The sequence below is a fragment of the Ranitomeya variabilis genome, chromosome 5, assembly GCF_051348905.1.
Source record: "Ranitomeya variabilis isolate aRanVar5 chromosome 5, aRanVar5.hap1, whole genome shotgun sequence".
NCBI lineage: Eukaryota > Metazoa > Chordata > Amphibia > Anura > Dendrobatidae > Ranitomeya > Ranitomeya variabilis.
The window spans coordinates 383475843-383491469 of NC_135236.1; the positions used below are offsets into that span (position 1 = coordinate 383475843).

General features: G+C 39.6%; 1 protein-coding gene across 1 annotated transcript in view; it reads left to right on the forward strand.

Annotated features, from left to right (window-relative positions):
* The first annotated feature begins 1416 nt into the window (after positions 1 to 1416).
* The window catches only part of WNT2 (Wnt family member 2), a 157785-nt gene continuing 143574 nt past the window's right edge, over positions 1417 to 15627 (forward strand). The window contains exon 1 of the mRNA XM_077265008.1: positions 1417 to 1805. Coding sequence (XP_077121123.1) covers positions 1723 to 1805 — 83 coding nt within the window. The 5' untranslated portion in view covers positions 1417 to 1722. The remainder of the gene's footprint in view (positions 1806 to 15627) is intronic.

Sequence of the window (15627 nt, forward strand, 5' to 3'; positions counted from 1 at the left end):
GGTCCTTTTTGATTTTACATACTCTCCCATGACTCCTAGATTTAGACTATGAGTACAAGCATTATTATTACTTCGGAAACGCATCCGTTTTCATGGCTATCATGTGAATCTTTTCCTTTGCAAAGGTTTTTTTTAATCTATTGTTGTTATGCAATAAAGAAGATTTTGTTACTTTATTTCTTGGATTTGCTGCTCTTTTTCTCTATATTTATGAAGTGGACGGTGTGCTGGAGCATTGGCATCCGTACACACTAAGCCAAGATCCTCTAGGTGGACTATGGATTTGGTGAGCCTTCATACAAATCTTGTGTTTAATAAACAGTTCTTTGTATAATTTTCTTTCCAATTGTACCCATTTTGATGATGGGAATATCCCTTAAATTTAGAGTAATAAGTAAAAAAAATTGGGGTGCAGAAGAAAATAAAGTTCTAAATACCTAGAATTATATAATCATCACAATATCTTTAAGTGCATTTCCAATTGTATATACCATGCGCAATACACTGTATGTCCCATTGAAGATCTTGGATAGAACGCATAATGAATCTGGAGCTTTACTTGTCAGAAAACCATATACAGCTTGGAAGTCACCAAATATATGTTTACATCATAAAGATATTTAGGCCAGTGTTTCATGTCTCAAGTTATCACATTTTTCTGTAACACCTATTATCTTATGTTTTCGACCTTGGAAGAAACATTCCTTTTGACCCGTGTTCACGTAAGTCATTTATTTTTCTTTGTCTTTCTTTTGTTGAGTTTTGTAGGACATTACCGTTAAACACATAATTTTTAGTTTTGGACCTGTTTACTAATAGATCTTAGTGCTATAGCTTATGTATGTTTTGAAGCATTTCATGTTAAATGGCGGAATACATTTTCTTCTTATGTTAGCTAGAGTACTCTGCATTAATTTGTGTCCATGATGAATATCTAAGAGTGTGGCGAATGCACAGCACAAGAAAATGATCTGAAAGTCCTAGCAATGTTACCAACGATCTTGAATTTAATTAGTCGGTACTTGGCTCTGCAGACACATTTGCAGCATAAAAGGAGGGCACCTTAATTACAATATGGTTTCACAAGTTGTTTCTCTATTTTTCTGTGACTTTGACACAAGGAGGAATGTGAAACAGTGAAAACACAGCTTAGAGATACATTGTCAGCTTTCTGGGCTACAGTTTAAAGCAGGGGGACACATGGATCATATTAATATAGTATTTTCATACACTTTTGTTTGACCGGATCCTGTTTGGGTTTCAGGTTGCTGAGAGGTGACTTCAGGGTTTTATTGTCAATCAAAGGTGTTCTTTGCAGCCCTCCCTTCTCTAACCTCTCTTGTCTTTTGACATCATTCTATCCATCAGTGTAATACACCCACCCATTCTGCAGGCAACGTCCATCAGCTCCAGAACGGTCCTTCCACTGCTCAGGAGAGATGAAATAAGCTTACCTCTCGCTCTCTTCCCCACTAACCATTTAATTCCGAGACGGAGCTGAAGTCATTTGAGAATGTTCCAAGTCATTTTTTTTACCGTAGTTTTTAATTTCATATTACAGGAGTTGATCAGAGCCTGACAAAGAACTGTAGGCTTCAGATACATTACCAGACCTATTTCATATGTTTAACCCTGAAATAGTAACCTTCTTAACCTTTTTTTCTTTTTGTCTCTAATGGGATTTTCTGTGCTAATATTGATATGCAGTGAGGGATTTTTAATATGAGCACCTTGTTCCTGGACATCTGGTTTGTTGCTCCTGTCATCTTGCTGTTTGTCACACCTGAAGCAACTACTTCATGGTGGTAAGTCTTTAGTTCTGTTTTTTTAACTGTTTCTTTCTATGATATAGTAGTATAATTAGTAAAGGGTATATTTTGTTATGTAGGGAGATTTTTTTCTTCATCTGCTCTGTCTGGTAACACATTAGTTAATTTGGGTTCATGGCAGCTGTATCTCTAATTTCTAGCTTATGGTCATAAAATGTTCAGTTGTAATCCTATTCATCTTTTGCTCAGGTGTGTGTGTTGGAAATACTTATTATGCGTCAAGGTTTCTGACATATGTTGTTTTTTTAATTAAAATATTTTCTATATTTTTTACACCTTGAGAACATGCATATTACTTGTCCCTTTAAGCTTCTACTTTCTTTTGGCATGTATACCAGCCGAGCAGTATGATTTATCTGGCTCAATAACATTAAATCTGGAATATGCAGGAGAGCTCAGCATTTTAATGATTATTTTGTCTTAATCAGATAGTGCTATAATCCTCTCTTCTAGCTGCCTAAATATAATGCTGTCTAATTTTTCCATTGCTAGTGAAATAAAGATATCACATCTTGTCGTACAATGGAGCGGTTATTGATCAGCAGATGTTATCCTATGGAATACTACTGGTTAACAGAATTGCTCTATATACCGAAAGGGTCAAATTACTTTTACCAGTCATACACATATTATCAAAAAATTATGAATCCTTTTCAAATTTACGACCCAACATGAACTGTTACCAATTTTCCCCTGCATCATCATCATATGCACTCTCTCTCAAGCATGCCTATTGGACGGTAATATACGTTTGAGACATTTTAAAGATAGTTTCCGGTTTCAAATCAGGGATAAATGTGTTCTGATTTTTAAAATGTGGTTTAGGCCTGGCAAAAAGAAGAGATAGAGATGCATTGTTTTTGGCTTTTCATGTAAATGCCACTATATTGATAACTTGATTTCCTTGACTGATATAGCTTATCAAGCTATGACTATCACTAATTCATTGATTGATGTTGAAGACTTCGTACATCCTTTATATCGAATATTCTGACTTCACAAGCTTAATAAAAAAAATATGAATAGCTTAATTGTTTAATCAACTGGTATTAAAAAAATAAGATAATAGAGTATAAACAGTAAAATATACATAGGACCCCACACTCAGAAATTCTTCTTTTAGGTGAACTTGTAAGGCAATGTTTTTGACTTTTAAGGTGCCTTTCTAAACTTTCTTAGCTAATAGGGAACATCTGGGAAGAGATGATGTAATCTCCATTTTAAGACTTGTCTATAATGATATGCTTCCACAGTGTACACTGCATACTGATTTTTATTCATTTTTTGCTTACGCTCTCCTCCTGTTTTTTTTTTTTTTCGAAGTCTACCTGCTGCTTCTTTGCTGTCATTGGAAATAACACTGTGTAATAAGACAGCCAGTGAAATGCTGGTGACCTAACATGACTTTGTAATTTTTCAAGTCATTTGTTAGATTTGCAAGAACTGGTATTTGTTAGTGTGCTTTTTCAACCCACACATTCTTTTATTTAGCTAATGTACCATATTTTAAAATAAATGTTAAAATGCAAATGATAAGAATGAATAGCAAGAATTCTGACCTCATAGTGGATAGTGGACTTTTTTCACTTCTTCACTGTTAGATTATAAAATTGCTTAACTTTGAACTTCACTTTCAGGAAAGATATAATATGGATATAATTGCTTTAAAAAATGCTTTTCATTCAATTATTTTCATCATTCTATTTCTTCTATTTGGAGGGGGGTTGTACAACCATTAGCAATTTACTAATACTGTCAATACTTGATTACGTTGTGAAATTTTTAAGTTGTCAAATAATTCAGAGATAAAGTATTAGGGCAATCATAAAATATATGGTATACTTTGATGGTTTTCACATTCTTTATTTACTGGAAAAGTACAGCAGTTTAGAATGAAATACATTTAATGCTGATTTATAAAATGCATCGCACGTCCAGTTTACTGATCTGCTCAGTACTATATAATTAACTTTATGTAAGAATATATTTTGTGGCTGTTAGTGGAAAATCATGCCTTTCAGAAGTTGCTTTATTATTTGCTGACTTATAATAATCCAATTTTCCAAACTCTGTCAGGCTCTGTGTATAACACACATAATCAGAATATAATTAGTTTATTTTAAATACTTACATCAGTTGTAAAGCTAGTATCCCAAATTGGCGTTGAAAGGTGCCTCAGCTGGCCATAGACTTGCAGATAATTTAATTTAAAATCTGACATCTGCAATGGTCGGCAATTATATTGGGCACGTAAATGTTTTCAAGTCTCCTATGGCAAATAGGTGGGTTCTGTATCTGTTAGGAATCAATGAGCTTTACAGGTACTTTGTGTTTGTGCTGTTTTTGAGAAATCATCATACAAATTCTGTCTGATTAAAAGCAAATCTAGGAACCACGGTTTTCTGCAAATATTCATAACTCAATTATCATGGTTGCTTGTTAACTATGTATCAGTTTCAGAAATAATTTCCATTAAATGACACCATAATTGTGTGCATATCGCTGCAGGTTGGGAACTTAAAAGGGTTGTTTTTTTCCAGTAGATAATGTTTAGAAGCCGAATATCAAAAATATTAAAACTTGATAATGTACATTACAATTACAGTGCTCCAAATCTCTAGCATTTTTTGGTTTCTAGTGCCTTTTTTATTGTTTGTTTAGTAACCAAGTATCCATGTATATAGATAGATTAGGCAGGCCGTAGATTTCTTTATTTAATATATTTCCACACCACATTCTATTGCTACTGCTGGGTTTATTGTTTTATTACTTACAGATCACTTGTCAAATACGTTGTAGTCTCAACTACATTCAGATGTTTATATATTATACAATAAGCGCTCCCATTTACATTACATTAAAGTCAACTGAACCCACTTTTATCTACAGGTTCGGCTGTCAGTCTAATGTGTTTGAAAGTGGCGGCTAAATGATGGTCAGGAGAGATGTTGATCGCACATGTTTGATTTCAAATTGCCGATGACATTGCTCTCAATGATATAAGCCACCTGCCAACATGTCAGCCGGAGTCGGTGGCTCACCCATAGAGAACACATGAGCCTTTGGGCAAGCGAGCGCTTCTGTGTATGGGAGTGTCGGCTGAAGCATCGTTCACCTGACGGCAATCTAATGCCTATGGCCAACATAATAGCTAAAGAGCAACAACCAATTCAGATTTAATTGATAACATACCATTCCTCTATTAAGTAATGCTATGCTGACCCAATAAAAATATTTTGTGTATGAATAGAAAGAGTTTATGGGGAACCTCTCAGAAAGTTTGTGACTACTGCTACTTGATAGTTCCCATCATGAAATCTCCAAAAGTGTCATCATTAGCTCCTTCATTTTGTAATTTTTCACTTTGAACCTTATGCTAATGAAATATATAAAGTCAAGGGTTAAGTCAAGCTGTCAACTCTTTGTTGCCACTTTATATGGCTTTATTGATGTCTCTAAGAACAAGGCTTGTGATGACGTTCTATGTATCAAATAAAAAGTATGGACAACTTGACTTTACTCTTCAGCATCTCCACCTCATTGACTGGATAGACTTAATTAACATATAATACGAGTAGGCATAGAACTTTTACTTTTGAGAAAAAATGTATGATATTGAAATAAAATCATTCTAGTTAGTAACTTGTTTCGCTTCCTCAGGCTTTTATGATGGTTTGAACTCTGTGAGGCATGGACTTCTCTAATAAACAATATACTTCATCTAGTCAGTTATTGCTTTCTCAAGGAAAATATGATAGACCAACTTTGCAAGATTTAGCTATATAATGAACCAATTTCTTACATTTCCACCTTAAATTTTCCAAAATTTGATATTCGGACAGTTTGCTGACCATACTACTTGATTTACCTTTCCTGAAGCAACACTTTAATATTCTGGCTATACACATGATTCATTGTCATCCTTACAAATGAATTCATCATCACAAAAATATTTTCTATAAATATCAAAAATTGCATAGCAGGTTCACCACCTCTTTTCTCTTGTCAACTTCTTGAGAGGGGACCACTATGTTAAAACATCCTATTTATGCCTATTTATCATTAGGGATCTCAGGTTAGATCACTTTAATGTTTGGGCTCAAGGTGTTGATAGGTCATATGTTTTTCTTATTTTTTATGGTAAAGGTGTTCAAAATATTGGTGCACTATTCTTTGAGTTTTGAGATAATTGCATCTTCCCTTTTATTTTTCACGTAGTCACATATTATAAATGAGTGGGTTAAAAAAAATTTTAAGCAAGTACAGTTTATTGTTCTTGATCAGTGTTTGTAATATTTATAACTGAACACCACTTTAATTTTATCAACCACACTCCATGATTGCTTCTTTGTAGCCCATTGTCATCTTGTTTTCTTCTAAGTGTTTTTTTTTTGTGGTTTTCATTTTACTTTTTTTAATATATATTTTTATTCCAGTTTACTATGTGGTTTTCATACAGTTCTTCCTTGAGGCATCCATGCACATTAGAATACATCTGCCAAAACTGCCAATATGATCGAGCTTGGGTGACAATCTAATGTGTGTGGGATCATCCTGACATGAATCTAGCATATCTGATTCCAGACAGCTGATCATTTTGTTTTGGTAAAATAATCCACCGGTCAGAAGAGTCTGGCAATGGCTCCCTTGTAGAGAATACGGGACTGCTTGGCAGAGCAAGGCTCATGTGTATGGAGGAGTCAGGAGAGATAGCTGTCGGTGGAATGATTAGCCAAACCATTGTTTGGTCAACAGCTATCTATTGCGTATTCCTTTAGTCTTCCAGTATGATTTGTTCTTATAACCTTCCTGTACTGTTTTGTACTTGCTCCATATTTATACACACACTGAATGCAAACAATCACCATCTTTTGCCACATTGTTTCCACTGATAACCCTGATAATAGCGTCTGAAAGCACTCACAAGCACTCCTTTGTGAAAACGGACTAATGATGATGATCGAGTAAATGCAGGCTTATTTGAATTTGAGTTCGTTAAACAACCTTGTCATGCAGGCCGACCAAAATTGTATGCACACAGAATTATTGATAATATGATCTTTTTGTTCAGTATCATTGTTTTCAGAGGCACATCTCCTGTTTTCATAGGTTGATGTGCTGCCGATGACAATGACTTTTATGCTGACATGAATAATACAATCACACATTGAATAAGTGTTTTGATCTTTCATTAGGTGATTACTGTCATGTTTACATGAACCGATCAATGAACAAGTGTTTCAGCAGAACAGTGAGTTGCAGGTGGTATTGCCGTTAGGTCAAGAAAGCATCTGAAAAAGCGAGTGATCGAGCTTGCGAGTGTTTTGTTCCAAATACCTGTGTGCATTGTTGGGCGCATATCTACCTAACACTTTAAATATACTTTTTTTTCTGTTCAGGTCACTGCAGTGTTGTACCTTACATGCTTCTTTATTGTAACTATATCTAAATGGCTAATCACATTGTGCTAAATAGATATATTATAAGATATCAATGAATTTTACTAGAGTTATGAGTTTTTAGGGTGTTGCATAGGTAATTAATTAGAGGTGTAAGTACCCAATTAAGTAGTTTTAAATAGCAGCTTTAGGAGGCTTGCCATGCTTTCCAAACAGAGCAGTGAAATGCAGGTTGTATTGCAGCCAAGGAAAAGAAAACATCTTGGAAAGGGACTGGAAAAGCAAGTGAGTATCTTTTTATCTCAACTGTGTGACTAGAGATTCAGTGACTTTGGATTTAAGTAGTTTAGAAGAGAGTGACGTGTATTTAGTCACTGATTTTATTAGTACATATTCTTGTTTATCTGTTCCATCTCTATTAGAAAAACAGGGCTCTATGATTTACCATACCAATGCCATCCAGTGTACATATTGTTGCATATATGCTATCTTTGAACAGCCATTAGATGGTGCATACTGATATACATGCTGAGATGCATTGACAATATGGAAAGGAGTTTGCTGCTCATTGAGTAGGCGTTCACTGGGCTTGATGTTGGAAAGGATGGTAAGGTGGAGCTGCAGGACAATGAGGTAGCTAGTTGAGTGACAGAAGGAAGGGTAGAGGGAAAAGTGTCAGGGAAGCTAGTCCTGATCTGGCACACCCCAACATGTTTGCTAAGTTGGCACATGAGGAGGGTGTCAGTAGAGGGGTAGCACTGCTGCAGCAAAACATGTTCTCTGAAAGCCAGGGGATAACTGTCTGCTCCAGTAAGGAGTTGAATAAGAAGGCAGGGCAGGTCAGACAAGTACTTGTAGTGAGGTATTCAATTATTATTAGGAGAGCAAACAGGGCAATCCATCACAAATACCCAGATTGTTTAACAGTGTGTTGTCTTCTTGGCCTGCAAATTCAGCACATCACAGATTGGATTGTCAGATTACTGGGAGGGGCTGCTGAGGACCCAGCGGTCGTGGAGGCACATTGGCCCCAATGATGAAGATAGAGGTAGATAAAGGGTCCTTAAAAATGATTTCAGGGATTTAGTCCATAAGCTCAAGTACCTCAAAGGATGCATTCTCCTAAATGCTACTTGTATCACGTGCCACACCATAGAGGCAGTGGGAAATTAGGGAGCTTAATAAGCAGCTCAGGAATTGGTACAGGAAGGAGGATTTCTGGTTCCTATATAACTAGGCCACCTTCTTTGTTGACTAGAGGATTTTTGCTTAGGAAGAGCCACACCTCAAAGTGTAGAGCGCAGCTGCGCTGGGCAAAAAAAAAACGTCTAGAAGGTTGGAGGAGTGTTTAAACTAGAGAAAGAGGGTTGGGAGGCAATTACTGTACCAGAGTCTCCTGGATATAAGTTACGAAAGTGGGGTGGCAGTGGCATGGAAGGAAGGGTTAGAGAAGTAAATACAGAGAATATGAATAGAGATACGTAAAGTGCATGTATACTAACAAAATTGAGGAATTAGATTGAATATTGTTGGAAGAGAATTATGATATAATGAGGATAACAAAGACTTGGCTGCATGACAGCTATGAATGGGGCTGTTAAGCGGGTTATCTGTGAACTTTATTTTTTTGTGTAGAGGGCTAAGAACTAACAGGCAGGTAATTACTACCTACCTGCCTCTTTTGCACAGGGACAATCTCTGGCAGCTGAGACAGCAATTTACCTGTTTCATTTCACTTCTCCTCAACAGAAAAACTCTTCAGTTCTGCTCTGTAATGGTGGGTGACCGCAGACATCATGCTGAGTGGTATCTCTCTACCTGCAGTTAGGTAGCGAAAAGCTGGCTATCAATCGGCAGTGCCCCACAGTTGACAGAGCAAAGTAGAAGAGATTACAATTTTATGAATAACAATCTTATTTTAGGGTATCAAACATATTTAAGTTCCCCTAAAAATACATTTTAATATATCCATTGAAATTACCTAAATAGTGACAACATACAAAGCGACACAACAAAATACAATTAAAATACAGTACAGAAACCTCTTACTGCAGTGTGAAGATGTCCCAGGATAAGTGATCCAACCAAATCAATTTTAGGGACGACAATTTTCCTTAATAATGTCACCTACCTTAGTCGCGGAGGTTGGCACGCTAGATAAACAAGAATGGCGACCCCGCTCCTCGATAGCTGACCTTTGTACACCCTCATCTGTTGTAGGTGGGCCCAATACAGACTATTTATACCACAATAATGCCTCATAAGAAAAGGAAAAAAAAGCAAAAAATACAGCCTACCAAAATAGACAATATCATCAGTGCCGAATTGCCAGACCTTCAGATTGACCCATTGCTGTTTGACACAATCACAAAAAACATGATCCATGGTCCGTGTGGGAGTATCAACAAAAATTCTCCTTGTATGATTGATGGCAGGTGTTCAAAGCATTACCCACGATCCCTGGTCCAAGAAACCCAAACAGGACAAGATGGATATCTAGTCTACTGAAAAAGAAAGCCAGGGGATGGTGGTTTCACAGCAAAGCTCAAAATGCATGTTGGATCATCACTCCAAGAGATAGAAATTGAGGTGGGTAGTGCCTTACAACCCTTTGCTCTCAAAAATCTTCCAGGCCCACATAAATGTCGAATCTTGCCACTCTGTGAAATCAATCAAGTATATCTGCAAATATGTCCACAAAGGAAGTGATCAAGCAGTTTTTGAACTCCAGAAAAATGGACCTATTATTGATGAAGTGGAGGCATTCCAGATGGGCAGGTACATAAGCAGCAATGAAGCTGTTTGGAGAATACTAGGATTCTCCATTCATGAGCGCTACCCACCAGTTGTGCATCTGAGTGTGCACTTGGAAAATGGACAGAGAATTTACTTTAACCCAGCAAACTTGAAGCAGCAGCTCCTAACACCCCCTAAGACCACCCTCTTGGCATTTTTTGAGCTGTGTCAACAAGACCCTTTTGCAAAAACAATTCTCTACTGTGATTTACCAAAGTACTACACTTGGAATGCCTTCAGAAAAACACTGGAACGGAGGAAACGGGGGCTTGATATTGAAGGCTATCCAGGGGTGAAAGCAACTGATACTCTTGGTCGCGTCTACACTGTTCATCTGTAAAATGCAGAGTGCTTCTACCTGCGCATGTTACTTCATGATGTCAAAGGCCCTACATCATTTTCTGACCTGAAGACCGTCGGAGGCCATGTGTGTGAAACATTCAAGGAAGCTTGCCAAAGAAAAGGACTTCTGGAAAATGATGGACACTGGGACATGACCCTCAGTGAAGCAGCAGCCACACAAACCCCAAAGCGACTAAGACACCTCTTTGCTATTATTCTAACAACCTGTAGCATTTCAAATCCTCTTGAGATTTGGACAAAGTACAAAACTGATCTCAGTGAGGACATCCTCATGCAGATTAGAAGGGAAAATCCTCAGCAACTCAGATCAGTGCATAGCAATGTCAGGAAAAGCCTTACAGTTGCTTGGTTTGCCTGCTCCAATAAGAAATCCTGAAGGTATCCAAATGTGTGAGGAGATTTTCATAGAAACAAACTTCAATATTGATGAACTGACAGCATTTGTGTCTCAGAACGAGCCAATATTGGTACCAGATCAAAGGGACGCCTATAACTACATTTTATGTTTCAGTGAAACCAACAAAGGTGGGATTGTCTTCCTTGATGCTCCAGGTGGAACAGCAAAGACATTTGTAATTAACGTGCTCCTGGCAAAATTTCGACAACAAAAAAAGATTGCACTTGCAGTGGCATCTTCTGGAATTGTAGCTACGCTTTTAAAAGGTGGCAGGACAGCACATTCGATATTCAAACTACCACTTAACCTGTCTCATAATGACAGCCCTGTATGTAATATTGCCAAGGGATCAGGACTGGCCAAATTGCTTCAAAAATGCAGTGCCATCATTTGGGATGAATGCACCATGTCACGCAAAAGGCCTCTGGAAGCAGTGGACAGACTGCTGCAAGACCTGCATAGCAACAAATATATAATGGGAGGAGTAGTTGTTGTTTCGGCAGGTGACTTCTGCCAAACACTACCTGTTATTCCAAGATCAACCCCTGCAGACGAACTCAATGCCTGTCTCAAAGCATCGTACCTTTGGAGAAAAGTAAAGAAAATGTCACTGAACACAAACATGAGGGTCTACATGACAGGCGATGTTTCTGCTGGACTGTTTTTGAGCCAGCTCTTGACTATTGGAGATTGCAAGGCACCAGTAAACTCAACCACTGGACAGATCACCTTCCCAAGCAACTTTTGTTGCATTGTGACTTACCGTATATACTCGAGTATAAGCCGACCCGAGTATAAGCCGACCCCCCTAATTTTGCCACAAAAAACTGGGAAAACTTATTGACTCGAGTATAAGCCTAGGGTGGAAAATGCAGCAGGTACCGGTGAATTTCAAAATTAAAAATAGATACTCCATACCGTTCATTATGGCCCCATAGATGCTCCATATAAAGCTGTGCCACATATAATGCTCTGCACCGTTTATTATGGCCCCATAGATGCTCCACATAAAGCTGTGCCATATATACAATGCTCTGCACCGTTGCCCCATAGCTGTGCCATATATATAATGCTCTGCACCGTTGCCTCATAGCTGTGCTATATATACAATGCTCTGCACCGTTGCCCCATAGCTGTGCCATATATATAATGCTCTGCACCGTTGCCCCATAGCTGTGCCATATATATAATGCTCTGCACCGTTGCCCCATAGCTGTGCCATATATATAGTGCTCTGCACCGTTGCCCCATAGCTGTGCCATATATATAGTGCTCTGCACCGTTGCCCCATAGCTGTGCCATATATATAGTGCTCTGCACCGTTGCCCCATAGCTGTGCCATATATATAGTGCTCTGCACCGTTGCCCCATAGCTGTGCCATATATATAGTGCTCTGCACCGTTGCCCCATAGCTGTGCCATATATATAGTGCTCTGCACCGTTGCCCCATAGCTGTGCCATATATATAGTGCTCTGCACCGTTGCCCCATAGCTGTGCCATATATATAATGCTCTGCACCATTGCCCCATAGCTGTGCCATATATATAATGCTCTGCACCATTGCCCCATAGCTGTGCCATATATATAATGCTCTGCACCGTTGCCCCATAGCTGTGCCATATATATAATGCTCTGCACCGTTGCCCCATAGCTGTGCCATATAGTGCTCTGCACCGTTGCCCCATAGCTGTGCCATATATATATATAGTGCTCTGCACCGTTGCCCCATAGCTGTGCCATATAGTGCTCTGCACCGTTGCCCCATAGATACTCCACATAAATCTGTGCCATTGCTGCTGCTGCAATAAAAAAAAAAAAAACACATACTCACCTCTCTTGCTTGCAGCTCCTCAGCGTCCCGTCCCGGCGTCTCTCTGCACTGACTGATCAGGCAGAGGGCGGCGCGCACACTATATGCGTCATCGCGCCCTCTGACCTGCACAGTCAGTGCGGAGAGACGCCGGGAAGATGGCGTGGCGCCCGGCGTGTGGAACGAGGGAAGGTAAATATGACATACTTACCTGCTCCCGGCGTCCCGTTCCTTCCCCCGGACAGCTGGTCTTCGGTGCCGCAGCCTTTTCCTCTATCAGCGGTCACCGTTCCCGCTTCATTAGAGAAATGAATAGGCGGCTCCACCCCTATGAGAGTGGAGTCCATATTAATTTCTCTAATGAGCGGTCCCACGTGACCGCTCAGGGGAAGAGCTGCGGCACCCGGAGACCGTGGGACGGGCAGGGGGAGCGACAGGAACGCCGGAACTAGGTGAGTATATGACAGTCCTCACCCGCCAACCCCACCACCGATCATGACTCGAGTATAAGCCGAGAGGGGCACTTTCAGCCTAAAAATTTGGGCTGAAAATCTTGGCTTATACTCGAGTATATACGGTACATTGTGGAGTTGAAAGCAAAGATTTTTCCAAACATTCAACTCCACTTCAAAAATTCTGGCTGGCTGCATGAAAGGGCTATTCTAGCTCCCAAAAATGACAGCATCAACAAGATCAATCTTCAAATTCTAAATCTTCTTCCAGGTGTGTGCACAACCTACAAGTCAGTGGATACAGTAATAGACCCTGCTCAAGCATTATTTTATCAAACTGAGTTCCTCAATTCCTTTGAGCCACAAGGACTTCCTCCTCACAACCTCTTTCTAAAACCTGGAGCACCTATTCTGCTATTGAGAAATTTGGATCCACCAAAGCTTTGTAATGGAACAAGACTCTTGATTAAGAACCTGTTTCCACATGTAATTGAGGCAACCATTTTGACAGGATATGCCACAGGAGAAGATGTTTTCATTCCAACAATTCCTCTCATTCCATCTGATTTGCCTTTTGATTTTAAACGCCTCCAGTTTCCTGTTAGACTGGCATTTGCTATGTCCATCAACAAGGCTCAGGGACAGTCCTTGAAAGTAGTTGGAATCGATTTACAATCTCCATGCTTTTCTCATGGTCAACTTTATGTGGCCTGTTCAAGAGTTGGAACAGCCAAAAATCTGTTCGTCTTTGCACCTGAAGGAAAAACTAAGATTACTTGGCCAATTTAGTTAAATCTGTGTGGAATATCTCTGGTGTTGAAATATATGCTGTGAAATGCTTCTATTAGCTTAGTTTTTGCCTTTTAATAATTACATTTCCATCTATTTGTTTTGTGGTTTTTGTGTGCCGAATAAATTTTGTGTGCAAAATAAAGAGTCCTACTTAAACCTGCAAAGCAGCTTCAGTCATAGACACATAAAAGGACCCATGCACTCTTCTTGGACAGAGGCCATCTGCAGTCTCTGTCCGCCACTGTCCTACCTGATAATATACTGTATGTGAGACAAATTAAAATGTAGAGCTTTAAGTAGAGATAAGGGGAGGGAGAAAGAAAGAATAATAAAATACTGATTTAGGATTTGTTATAAGTCTCCGAATATAATGGAAGCAACAGAGAATATCCTCATAATGCAAATAGATGAGGGAGCAAATCAGGGAGGAGTGATTATTATGGGTGACGTCATCTACCGTGATATAAATTGGGGATCAGAATCCTTCAGGTTTCACAACTACTGTGGGACCTAACAAGAGAGGGCACTTCTAAGCCTAATTTTAACCAACAGGACAGACAGAACATCAAATATACGAGTTGGAGATCACTAAGGTAGTAGTGAAAAATATAAATTTTCACTTATCCTTTAACCTCTTACCGCCAAAGGCGATTTTGGCCTTCTTGACCAGACCAAATTTTTCAATTCTGAGCAGTGTCACTTTATGTGGTAATAATTCTGGAAGGAATGGTTCAACATATCCCAGTGATTCTGAAAAAGTTTAGCAGAAAGGTTTCAATTTTCCAACAAAATTTACAAAACCTATTTTATTAGGACATATTTCACTGTTGAAGTGACTGTTTGAGGCCTATATGTAAAACAAATGCCCATAAGCTTTCCTACATCCATGAACTTTTTGTTACTACCAAACTTTCATTCCTCGCCATCACCGAAACCTGGCTCACCCCTTCTGACACAGCCTCCCCTGCTGCACTCTCTTACGGTGGCTTCCACCTTTCTCACACACCCCGCCCCAGCAGCAAACATGGCGGAGGAGTTGGTTTTCTCCTGTCAGATAACTGCTCCTTCACCCCAATCCCACTGCCACCCTCTGTTACCCTCCCTTCCTTTGAGGTGCACTCTATGCGCATCTACTCCCTCTCCAACCTCCAACTGGCTGTCATTTACCGCCCCCCAGGGCCAGCCACCACCTTCTTTGACCACTTCACCACCTGGCTACTTCAATTCCTTTCCGCGGACATCCCCACTATCATCATGGGCGACTTCAACATCCCCATTGACACTTCCCTCTCAGCTGCCACTAAACTTCTATCTCTCACTTCCTCCTTTGGCCTCACTCAATGGTCTTCTGCAGCCACTCACAAAGATGGTCACACACTGGACCTCATCTTCACCCGCCTCTGCTCCCTATCTAACCTCTCTAACTCACCTGTTCCTCTCTCTGACCACAACCTACTCACATTCTCTTCCCTCTCCACTCCATGTCTACAATCCCTACCCCGCAAACTTTCACACCCTCGCAGAAATCTTAAACATCTTGACCTACATTCATTCTCTGAATCCCTCCTCCCTCTCACAGACATAAGTTCCTTACACAATGCGGATGACACTGCCGCTCTATATAACACCACAATAGCTGTAGCTTTGGAATCTGCTGCCCCACTTACACATACCAAAGCTCACAAAATCAACAGACAACCCTGGCACACCAGCCTGACCAAAGAAATGAGGCGAGCTTCCAGGGCTGCTGAGCGCAGATGGAAAAGATCCCACTCCAACGAGCACTT